This window comes from Numida meleagris, chromosome 16, assembly GCF_002078875.1.
Source record: "Numida meleagris isolate 19003 breed g44 Domestic line chromosome 16, NumMel1.0, whole genome shotgun sequence".
In the NCBI taxonomy this organism is placed as follows: Eukaryota; Metazoa; Chordata; class Aves; order Galliformes; family Numididae; genus Numida; species Numida meleagris.
This window is the reverse complement of record NC_034424.1, coordinates 1,138,951-1,150,968: the sequence shown is the minus strand read 5'-3', so window position 1 is coordinate 1,150,968 and position 12,018 is coordinate 1,138,951. Positions and strand designations below refer to the sequence as shown.

Here is a 12,018-nt window from a genome sequence, read left to right as displayed (position 1 = left end):
GGTCATGGGCACAGCTGTTCAGCCAGATCCTCTTCTCTAAGGTAGCCGTTTCCATCATCCACACCAGCAGCAGCAGTGGTTTCCAGAGCCCACCTCGTGGTCCTGTTGTGACACTGGGATGAGTCCTTCACGACAGCTCTGCAATGGCTGAGTCCATCCTGCTGCCACGTCCCTCATCCTGCTCAGAGGGGTCAGTGCTCTGCCCCTGCTGATAAGAGCAGCCAGCACCACACAACACAACCTCAGCCTGCTGCCCCGAGAGAGCAAGGATGCTGAGGGCTGAGCCCCGGGGACACAGGGATACATGGTGGCACTCTGTGGGCTCAGCTGAGCTGGGGCTGATGTCTCTGTATGGCCACTGGGCTGCTCTCCTGGGAACACCTTCATCTGGATGTCAGCACACCCCCACACCATCATCACTGGGCTCTGGGGCTCTCCTGGGGACACGCTGGGGTTGGGACTGGCAGCAGTAGTTGGGAGCAACCTGGGCAAGCTGTGACCACTGCGATCATATGGATACGGGAAAGAGCTGGGGTTTTGCTCGGGGTCAGAACAGGACTGAAAGGTGGATGCAGCAGGACCTGCTCAAGTCCACGTCCTGACTGTGCCCCTTTCTGATATCTGCTGCACTGGTGCCAGTGACGGGATCTTTTTCTTTCTTCTCCTTTCCCATCCCTCTACTTTCTTACTGCCAGGGATATTTATGACCCAGACGTCATCTCGCTGCCTTCCAGCCCAGCTTCCCAGTCAGGGAGACTGCAGACCACGGCGGGTGCCTTGCTTGGGCACACCAGAGCTGTATCTCCAAATGCTGAGCTGGGGGAGCAGCTGGGCACCTAAACATGATGACCCCTGGGGTGGTGACACCCCTGAGCCCACAGGGGTGGGGATCCATCAGCGAGCGGTGCTGCAGTGCGGATAAACCACAGCACACTGTGCTGCGAAGCATCTCCTGCTTCAGAGCTGTCCCTTTCCCATGGAAAGTAGTTTGGAAAAAAAACAACCGCCCACCTGAAGTGGAGTTTTGTTAAGCAGCACCGAAATTGGTCTGAGGCTCAGCATCGCCCAGGGACAGAGGAGGGCAGGAGAACGGGAGCTGCAAAGCGGGTTTCAGGGTGATGCACGGCTCTCCCTCCAGGCAGAGTGGACGTCTGCTGGGATCAGCAGGTAACCAAGGCTCCAGGGACCGCTCACAGAGCCGTAAATAGCACACGGGGCACAAGGGAGCGGTGTCTGGGAGAGGCTGGGGCGGCTGCAGCCACTGCCTGACACAGACATTAATAACCGTGGAGGCAGAGCCAAGCGCTGCACCAGCATCCGCCGCGCTGAGCTGCGGGCACACGTCGGGGCCGGAGCTGGAGGGAGATGCTGCTCCAGCTGGGATGCAACTGAACCCGCATCTGGTACGTTTTGCTTGCAACATCTGCAGCCCACAGGCTGTGCTCTCTTCCAGGCAGGTCTGTGCTGTGCTGTCGGCAGCACCGATGTCCTTTAAATTAAATGAATCTGCTCTGCACCCCTGGGCTGGGCTGGTCCTCGCTGTCTCCTGGGTGTCCTACGGCTCCATCTGGCTTTGGGCTGCACTGGGAGGGTGGGTTGGTAACGAGCAGCATGGTGTGGGGGGACCAGGGGACGTTTGCAGCACTGGGGACTTTCTGAGATTCCCTTGCAAATCGGGGCTGTACCACCAGCTCCACGTCGGCTGGCGGCAGAGCGGTGTGCCCACCATGCGCACTTCCCACTCCAGGGCTTTTGGAAACCCTCTGTGTACTGGTGCTGGGGAGAAGAGAACAAATTCAGCCCTTGCCACTGAAAGCAGACCTGGGTGTGTGCTTGTAGGGAGGGAGGGACGGGTTGGAGGCAGGATGGCCAGGGCTGTCTGGGGCTTGGTACTGTGTCGGTGTCAAACCTATGTTAACCGAAGCACATGGCATGGGGAGGTTTTGTCCTGCGCTGTTTGCTGACACCTTCAGCCATCTGATCCCAAAACGTGGAGTGCAAGAGCTTCCCAGCCGGGCTCCATCCCGCACGCAGCGACAGCACTGGGCGATGCCCCAGTCAGATCCCATTTCCAGAGCCATCAATTGGGGATGGTGGTAATGGGGTAATGGGATTAGTGCCGGCTGCTGCTGCCATGGGATCATTTCCTCCCACGGAGCCCAGCTCCTCCTCGCAGGGCTCCTGGGTGTTCCCAGCACAGGTTTTTGGGCAGTGTGAGCACTCACACCACCACGGGTCTCACTGGAGCCATCCATCCGCCCTCGCTGCTTTGTTATAGCGTGGGTCCTGCTGCTTGGGATTATACATCCCTGCTTGCTTTTGCTGTTACAGTAATTGCTCTGTATCAATTATTCATCGGTGCAGTAATGAAGCAGGGGATGGGCAGAACGCCTTGCTGTGTGCAGGACCCGGCGATGGGGCCAGGAGCAGTGCTGCGGGGGGGGAAGCTCGGGAGCACTTTCAGAATGACCCATGAAAAATTTCTCAAGTTTCGGTAGTTCTGCTTTGAGTTTCTGGCTTCATTTTGTTCCTCTCAGCCCTGTGCTGTGTGTTCAGTGCTGCTTCCCACAGCTGTGTGTGTAGTTGATCCTTAGTGGTCACTTTCTGTGTTTTGAGGCGTTCATCATCAGTAGTTTCGGAAGCGTTACGGAGAATGTTAGTTAGAAGTTTCTAATGGGATGGATCTGGGCACAGTTCGTCCTGTGCTAACCCCCCCTGAAATTGTAGGGTTTTTTTCCTACCACTTTGGGAAAAACATATTTTGGAAACTTCGGTGTTTCCCTGTATGATGGCTCATGGCAGGGGGGGCCCCAAGGCAGGGGGTTGGAACTGGATGATCCTTTGGGTCCCTTCCAACCCAAGCCATTGTATCGTTCCATGGAGGTGCTTCACTCACATCCCATCTGCCCCGGGGAGGGATGTTCTGCTGCACAGGGAACGTGCTACATCCTCCCCAGAATCCCCCTGGATAGGGACATGGACTCATTGCCATGGGGTTAAGCCCTTTTTGGGGTGAGTGAGCTGGGGGCACCTCTGAACAAGAGTAGGCTGCGTGTGAGAGCCAGTGACACAAGGGGAATGCTTCATCCTACAGCTGTGCCATTGCCATGGCCGGTGTATTCCCAGCCATGGGCCACCGCAAAGGGCATGTTGTTTGCAGCAGTGCTGGAGAAGTTGAGGCTGTGCTTAAAAAACTCTCATCTGCTGGTTGAAATGTTCTCTGCTGGCATCAGAGCAGCAGCGACCAGAAAAAAAACTCATCAAATTACAGACCAAGGAGCAGAGGTTTGCCATCGTCCTCCCTCTTGGTTATGGGAAAACCTTTGTGGCAGTGAATGATGAGCTGCCCAAAGGCAGAGGGAGTCCAGGCAGTGGGTGCAGATGCAGGGTTGAAGATGCTGGAGTAGGCAGGGCAAAGTCTGGCTTTTTTGAGGTGTGTTGAGGGTTGTTCAATGGGGAAATCACTAGGGACTCCGTTGATCTAAGAGCGAGCATCATTGTTCCCTAATACAACCCCAAAAAACCATGCTGGGGCTTGGAGACAGCTCATTCCTCTACTTTCTGTTCCACTTTTTCGGACATGCAGCCTTGGCAATGTAGTCTGAACAGAAACTGAAAGAGTGATGTGAGGTCCTCTGGGAGGAGGCAGGAAAGCTCCTCAGCTCCTCGGCTCAGGACAGGGTGAGCCAGAGGTTGAGGGCGGAAGAGCCAGATGTTGACTCAGACCCAGATGTTGATGGCAAGGTGACGAGATGTTGAGGGCAGTGAAGCCAAGCTGTTGAGGATGGGCAAGCAGTTATTGTGGGTGGGTGGATCGGACATTGGCTGTTAGCTCCAAAGCCTCTGATGCTTGCCAAGGGAGAGGGACCCTTACTGCAGGGAGATCTTGGGGTGTTTTGGTGGAGTCCTTGAGCTGGAAGGACGTATGTCCCCTTCACCTTTCTGCTGAGACAGCATCAGCACTGCCTCCATCTGCTATCTCCTCCTGTAGCCCCTTGGCCATGGTGATGGTGAGAAGGAAACCTGGTCACGGCCTTGTCCTTTCTCCCCCAGGATGGGCTTTGCCCAGCAGGGTGGCTCTTTGCTTTGTGCTGATGAAGTCCCCAGTCCCTCCAGCCTTGGTTGGGCTCATTGACCGACCGTGACTGCGCTCCTGTCCCGCTCCTTCCCTGTCTTTCCCCACCACCAGGTGATGTTCAGCAGAGCTCGGCCATGGCCCTTTCTGCAATGGCAGCATTTCACAGCCCCAGCAATGCTTCCAACCCAAGATTGAAACCTTGCTCAGTGGCAAGTCTCCCGCTCACATCTTCCGTGCCGCTGAAGAGCAGCAGATTCTCTGATTGAATTAGCGCAGGAATTTAATTTCATCCCCAAATCTTTCTCATTTTAAAGGAGCCTGTTCATTTCCTTCTAGAGCCTTATCTGATGTGGGCACCCAGCAATGTTCAGCACAAGGGAGCTGTCAGGGAAGGGGAGGGCTTTGCAGGGTTAGACTGAGGGCTGCATGGGTTTTTCCTCTAATTATTTCATGAAATAATGATGACAGTGATTGCAATACACATAAGACATAAACAGCATCAGTAGAACACTCAGTGCGAACAGCATCCTCGCACAGCATGTCTGGAAACATTCCCTTTTGCAAGAAATTACCGCATGGGGAGTGAAACAGACTCGAGGATGGAGTGAACCCAGCGTTCGCTTTGTGCCTCCCACCAAATCCAGCTGTTCTGGGACAGTTCAGACGACACTAAATCGCTGGCTGCTGCAGGGCAGGCTGTAAGGGGACAGAGCAAGGTCCTCTCCGTGGTCATAGGTGTCAGAGGGGACCTTTTGGGATGACAAAGAGCACAAGGCACTGGCAACTATGAGATATGAAGGTTCCCTTCCCAGTGGGATGTGACTCTTTTTTGAATCAAACCTGCTTTATGCAGGGGTGGAGGCTTGGTTAACTCCAGATTTCTGCTTTTCATTGGGCTCCTGAAGATGCTTGGCTTTTAAGTGGGGATACAGCAGCTCTGGTGGGGGGAGCACGTCACAAGTTCCCCCAGCTCATGAAAAATCCAGGCAGGTTTTTTCCCTTGGACTACCCCAGGCTTTTCCCTTGGAAAGGGCAACACTCACTGGCAGAAGGCAGCCTAGAAAGCCTGAAAGTCCGAGGAGGGTGAGTAGGAGTGGCTGTGGTTTTCCAAGAGCATGGTGTGCAGCCACGGGGAGCCCCGCAGCGGTGGCTGTGGGCCAGGGGGGCTGAGCTGCTCAGCCTTGGGCAATTGGATGATGTGCAGAGCCTGGCACTTCTCTCCTGCCCTTAACGCAGGGCAGGAGGTGCTGGAGCTGCATTTTGGGTTTTCCCATCCTCTGCTGCAGCCACCCAGGGGCTGACCCCCAGCAGGACAAAGGATCTGTCGTGGTAAGGATGTTCCCAGCTCGGTCTCTGTGCTGGAGCCATCAGCCCCATTGCCCCCCATTTTCTCCAAACCCACTCACCCACAGTGCTGCAGGAGTGCTGCCAGCCCATAGCCATAGTGGGGGATGTCGTGCTCCAGGGACCAGGACTGGGACGGGGGGCTGTGGAATGAGAACATGGGGACAGTGCTGTCCCAACTGCTGGAGCCCTGTTAGTGCTGTAGGAGCACCCCTGCCTTGTGCTGGGTGTTAGGAGCAGAGAGGCTGTACGGGAGGGCTGCCAGCGAGAGATTCGGGGTGCTCCTGCCTTCATCCTCCTTTGTCTTCTCCCGGGGCAGATGCTGGAGACGGACGCCGAGAAGCCGGGGCAGATGCACTTGGAGGACAGGAGGGCGGCTGCAGGCGATGCTCCTCCGGCCACAGAGGCTCCGGCTCCACCTGAGGCTCCAGCAGCCGCCCAGGGGCCCGTCCCAGCCGAAAAGCAGCCGGCGGCTGCCGAGAAGGGAGAGGAGCAGCCCAGCTCCGTGCCGGCCTTTGTCATCCCCGAGCTGCGCCTCGACAGCTCCTTCAGCGTGGTGGGCACAGCCGGCGGCACCACGGACGGTGAGGACGAGGAGGATGAAGATGAGGAGGACGAAGAAGAGGATGAGGAGGATGAAGAGGATGACAGCGACGAGAACTACCTGGAGCGGAGCGAGGCGAAGCGCAGCAGCATGATCGAGACGTCGGGCTGCCAGCCCGTGTACACGCTGAGCGTGCAGAGCTCCCTGCGGCGCCGCACCCACAGCGAGGGCAGCCTGCTGCAGGAGGCCAAGGGGCACTGCTTCACCTCCGACACCACGCTCAACTGCTCTGACAGCCAGGGCGGCGCGGGGCACTGGGCCCTGCCCTCCCCCAGGACCCTCAAGAAGGAGCTCACCAAGAACGGCGGCTCCATCCACCAGCTCAGCCTGCTCTTCTCGGGGCACAGGAAGGTACGTGGGTCGGTGCTGGCTCTGCAGCTTGGCCCTGGGGTGGGTGATATCCCCAGCATGGGGTGTCCCTGTGTGTGGCCCTGCTCTCCAACACCGTGGCTCAGTCGGTGTCTGACAGGCCAGGAGTGTAAGGGCAGGTAGTGACAGGACGAGGGGAAATGGCTTTAAACTGGAAGAGGGTAGACTTAGACTAGATGTTAGGAAGAAATTTTTACTGTGAGGGTGATGAGACACTGGAGCAGGTTGCCCAGAGAGGTTGTGGATGCCCCCTCCTTGGAGGCATTCAAAGCCAGGCTGGATGGGGCTGTGAGCAACCTGGTTTGGTGGGAGGTGTCCCTGCCTACAGTGGGGGGGTTGGGAAATAGATGATCTTAAAGGTCCCTTCCACACGAACCATTCTATGATTCTGATTCTACAAGTGTCCCATCCCCAGCTCCGGGGCACACTCAGCACCCTGGGGATGTCACCAGGTGCTGGTGCTGGGGCAGCAACTCCCACGGTGCCAACAGATCCCATGGGCTGCGGAGCTGCTGTCTGCTGAGATGCTCAGAGGGAGAGGAGCACATGTGTCTGCACGTGCAAACTGCAGCTCACTGCGGCAGGAACAGGGAAAAGCTGGGCTCCAGGGAGCCTCCCCTGACCCGGCATCCCTGCTGTGCTCAGGGACACTGGCAGCTGGGTGCCTCCTGCAGGGCTTTGGTCCTTGCAGAGAGCCCATCCTAAATAGGCTGAGGAGGAACTGCTGTGCATCAGACACTGGAGAGCAGCACTGGCACACATAGGAGCGTGCAGGAGCTCTGCATGGGACTGGCCGTGCTTTGGCATCGCTACTATTTATAGGGGTCGAGCTGCCATTGCAAAGATGGTGTGTGAGATGTGCTGCTGCCCCATTCCTGCTGGGTGAGGGGCCGTGTGCCTTCCCAGCACCCAGCTCTGCCCGACCTGCCATGGGCAGGGCTCTGCTTGGGGCTGCATTGCATGGCTCAGGGCTGCATGGTACAGTTCGGGACCACGCTGCACTGCCTGGGACTGCACTGCGCGGCTTAGGACCACATTGCATGGCTTGGGAACTTGCTGCATGGCTCAGGACCTTGTTGCACAGCCTGAGATCTTGTTGCATGGCTTTGAACCTTGTTGTATGGCTCAGCACAATGTTGCAGAGCCTGGGGCCTTGTTTCATGGTTCAGGACCTTGTTGCATGGCTCAGGACCACATCACACCGCTTGAGAGCACCTTGCAGTGCTCGGGACCGCGCTGCATGCTGCTCCACCTCTTGGCAGGAGGTGCTGGTGCAGAGCTGTGTGTGCCGCCAAGCACGACAGCGACAGCACCGTGGGTTAAACCCAGGATGGGATTAACCCTCTCCATGCCAGTCTCCTGATGCTTCAAAAGCCACCTTGGTTGCCATTTCCCGGAGCATAATTTGCCCTTGGAGCCCCTTGGTCCCCTGCCTGCTCCTCCTGTTCCACCTCTCCCTGCCTCAACCACCGTGCACATGGGGCTTTTTTGCCACAGCCATTCCCCTGCCTACACTTGGGAGGGACTTCTGGAGCTCCGTGCATTTGGAGGAGCCCAGTGAAACCCTCCAGGTTTTCCAGATCTGGCGCAGATGTACAGTTCCCCTCTGCATCCCCCCAGGCCCGGCACTGCCTGCAGCACTACGGCACCCAGTGGCCTCGCCTCGTCCACCAAGTGAGATTATTTATGGGATCATCCCATTGTGCCCACAGTTCCCTGTGCCTCCCACTGCTCTCAGTCCGGGCAGGTTGTTGTTTTATGGCCGGGAGTGCTGGGACTCAGCGGTGGTTGCCTTTTGTCCCCGAGCGCGGCGGAGCCTCTCCGGACAATGGCAGGAAGCGTGGCCCGGCTGCGCGTCGCCCCGGCCGGCCCTATCTGTGGGGGGAAGGCGCTTTGCAGGGGCTGCATTGTTTGGGGCTGATAAACTCCGGAAACCCGGGCGCAGAATGGAAGGAAGTGTCAGAAGCCTTGAGCCCGGGGCTGCTGGGCCATGCAGCGGGTTCCCACGGCACGACCGCAGGTCGGCAATCCTGGAAAGTGCCCCGAGGAAGCAGTGTGGGGCTGGGCTGGATGTGGGGCTGGGCTGGATGTGGGGCTGGCTGTGGGGTTGGCCATGAGCCCCCTTCCAGCTGTGCTCAGTGAGGTAGCCAAACCCCTGAGCAAAGGTGGCCCACAGGGTCCCCATGCCTGGCCATGGGGTTTGTGGCTCAGGAGCTGTGCTGGTGACACCCTGACCTCGCAGTTCCTCCGAGGTCCCCAGGGCTGCCCAGGTCACCCTAGGGTGGAGGTTGGGGATAGGAACCCCTGGGTGCTCCCAGAAGCTGCCATGTTATGGTTCAGTTCTGCTCTGATTTTTCCCACCTGGGGACTGCTGGGAGACTCCCGGAGTATTTTGGGTGCCCCAGCCCCGTGCCCACTTAGAATAGCTGAGATGGGAACATTGGGAAGGAGGATGTGGGTGTCCCTGCAGGAAGTTGTCAGCACCTTGAAGCTGAGGGGTCCCCAGGCCACCAGCTGTGGGGTGTCCCCAGGACATGGGCAGGGGGAGGGGCAGGATTTCAGCCCCTGCTCTGCTGCAGCCGCTGGGGGAAGGAGCTGCTCCGCGGGGACCTCAGGAGGCGCTGGCAGAGCTGCTTGGTGGCGTGTGGGCATGCACGGCACAGTGATGCAAACACTGCTTTTCTCTTCCCCCAGCTGAGCGGAGGTGACCCTGAGTGCAGCTGTGATGAGGGGGATGAGACCTCCCGCAAGAAGAGGAGCAGGAGCCTGTAAGTGGCACGCCGTGGTTCGATATTGCCATCTGTGAAACACCAGGGCTGAGCCCCTGGGGACCCGTACCCCATTCTCCCAGACTTTGTGGTGGTCGGGAGGTGGGTGGGATGAGCGCTGGGGATGTTGCCCAGCCCAGCTGGGAGCATCACCGTGTTCACTGCAATCTGATGGCTGGGATGCCCGCAGCTCTGACACTGCGCTAAGGGTTTGGGTTGCCCCACAGCCGGTCTGGGCAAGGACAGGGGGGCCATGGCTTTCACTTGCCATGAGCACAGCTGCAGCTCCGTGGGGCCATTGGGAGCATGTTTTGCAAGGCAGGATTGCTGTGCCCCAGCACTGCCCCGTGCACGTGAGTGGGGGCAGGCGGAGCGCTGCACGTGGCTGCGGTGCTGAGCGTGGCCGCATCTCGACGGCGGCTCCCCGCGTGCAGCCTGCCAGCGAGTGGCACTGTTGTCCCGCGCGCTCCGCCGCAGCCGCCTATTTATAGCTCTTTTCATTCTCCAAACACTTGAAATGAAAATCAATCCCTCGCCATCTGCAGCGGGGACATCCCCCACGTGAGCCGGGGGAATTGGGGCGGCGGCGGGGGGGGGGTCTGCGGGGAGGGTTTGTGCCGCTCACCTTGGGACGGCGGTGGGAGCGCGGCGCATCGCAGCGGGCGGCGATTGGCTGTGGGGCCGGCTGCCAGGCGGCCTAAGGGGTATTTATGGGGAGAGTGGCCGCGGTTCGGCACTGCCAGCTGCTCCCGATGCACCTGACCATGGTGGATTTTTCTGAGAAGTGCCTGGAAAGGTAGGAGGGGGCTTCCGTGGGGATGGCGATGCGCGCTGCTGGGGATGGTTTGGAGGCGGCATGGGGAGATGGGGCTGGACGAGGCCTTGCAGGCGGCTGATGGGGGTGGCTCCAGGTAGAACCCAGCAACGCGTTGGGAATTTTTGTGGCAGCACCTTACTGGGGGCTGTGTGCATCCCGCAGCGGGCGCAGCCAGGTTGTGTGCTGCTTGCTGTTTGTTTGCAAGCAGAGCGGTGAGAGCGCAGCATCTCGCAGGTTTTAAGTTTGGGAACTCCTCTGGGGCTTTGCTTCCTGCTGTGGGACAGCCGGGAAACCTGGTGCTGGACATCGCACTGCGGAGCTGCGGGTGCAGAGGGTGCACAGAGTGCAGCCCACGTGCGCTGCTTCCTCGCACGGACAGATGGACACATGGGCACGCACACACACACGCAGGCACACAAACACACGGACTGTTCAGTGCTTTGCACACCTCCCCAGGCTCCCAGCTGCGGTGGCCACGTCGCTAAAGTGGGAACAGTGCTGAAATTGTTGCTGGGAGCTGTGTGGGGCGGCTTGCGCCTCGCTGATGGGATGCAGGTGGGGTTTGGAGCTCCTCGCTTGGATCTGTTGGTCCTGTGTTAGTGCTGTGTTAGCGCCAGTGCCTGGCAGCAGCTGGGGACAGCGGGGGACACCTTGAACCCCTCCGTGTCCCTCGTGTCCCCAACCAGCCCCGCTCACAGCCACGCGCAGTGGTGGCTCCTCCGAGCACCCTGCGACGTGGGACCTGCGGGAGGTGGCCGTGCCACCCCGCGTCCCCAACCATTCTCGGTGCGCCCTGAGCCACCGCGGTGTCATGCAGGGGCTGTGCCACCAGAGGTCAGCATCGCCCACGCCCGTCCTCGCCCCGTCACCTCCCGCTGCCCGCTGGGAGCCGGGCAGGATTGGGGCACGCTGGTGCCCACTGGAGCCCTTCCCATGGGCGCTGTCCGAACCGCTGCTGTGTGCGATGGCAGCTTCCTGGGCGATGGGAGCGCCGTGCACGGACGCGCATCTGTCTGTCTGTCCAGGGACAGCAGCGTGGGCACGCGTGGGGGGTGGCACCGTGGGATGCCATCGCCGTGGGTTTCCCAGCGTGTCCCAACCATCCCGCTATGGAGATGTCCCCATGGCCGTGCCCACCCCAGACTGGCACCGCGCTGCCATTCCCACTGGCTCTCAGGAGAGCTGCAGCCCCGCGGAGGGGACACGGCCCCGCTCGGCTCCGCCGCATTCCCCAGCGCCCTATAAATAGCGCTCGTAAATCCCCGCCGCGATGACTTTCCCCGCCGTCCCTTGAAAGGCCCCATCTCCCCGCCCTCTCCCATGCTTTTTTCCACCTTTCCTCGAGTTTCCCCAGCAACGGCGGAGCCGTCCCGAGCAGGCGCTGGGGCTGACACGCATCCCTCCTCACCCACACCTCGTCCACGCCGCGCAGCTCCGCTCGGCCCTCCCACTTCCGCGCTGTCCCGGAGCGCGGTGCGGAGCCGCAGAGCGCAGTGCCGGGCCGCGTGTGCCGGCTGTGCGGGAGCTGTCCCGACAAACGATGCCCTTTTTCCGTGACCTCTCCAAACCGCAGCCCTTGGAGTTTCACGCCGAGATGCTGCTGGGCGTGCAGCGGCCGCACAACGGCAGCCTGCAGCGCCGGCACACCATGAAGGAGTAGGTGGTGGGCGACGAGCGGGACGGGGCTCCCCGTGGCACCCCGCACCTCCGGGTGCTGCTCCCCTCCGGCCCTGCCCGCCCCTAAACCTTGCTCTTCTCCTCCAGAGCCAAGGACATGAAGAACCGGCTGGGGATTTTCCGGCGGAGGAACGAGTCGCCGGGAGCCAACCCCTCTGGCAAGCTGGACAAAGTGCTCAAGTCGCTCAAGTAGGTGCTGCGGGCGGGCGGCGTGGGGCTCCGATGCGTGGGGTTTGGGGGTGAGCTCTTTCCGGGCTCGGTGCCGCCTCCGGGGATGCTGGGTCACCGAGCTGGGGAGGCTGTGGGCAGACAGCTCTCGGAGCTGAGCTGTGTTGAGTTCATTTTTCGTCTGAACGCTGCC

The 12,018-nt window shown here is 59.9% G+C and overlaps 1 protein-coding gene across 7 annotated transcripts in view; it reads left to right on the top strand.

Moving 5' to 3' along the window:
• Positions 1-12,018, top strand: part of RGS3 (regulator of G protein signaling 3) — a 68,036-nt gene that overhangs the window by 53,550 nt on the left and 2,468 nt on the right. For 5 of the 7 annotated variants that reach the window (XM_021413652.1, XM_021413654.1, XM_021413653.1 and 2 more), the window contains 3 exons: positions 5,742-6,377; positions 9,090-9,163; positions 11,745-11,846. In XM_021413652.1, the coding sequence (XP_021269327.1) occupies positions 5,742-6,377; positions 9,090-9,163; positions 11,745-11,846 (812 nt within the window). Of the gene's footprint in view, positions 1-5,741; positions 6,378-9,089; positions 9,164-9,791; positions 9,960-10,022; positions 11,637-11,744; positions 11,847-12,018 lie in introns of those variants that run through there. The other 2 variants (XM_021413658.1, XM_021413657.1) reach the window with 2 other exon arrangements.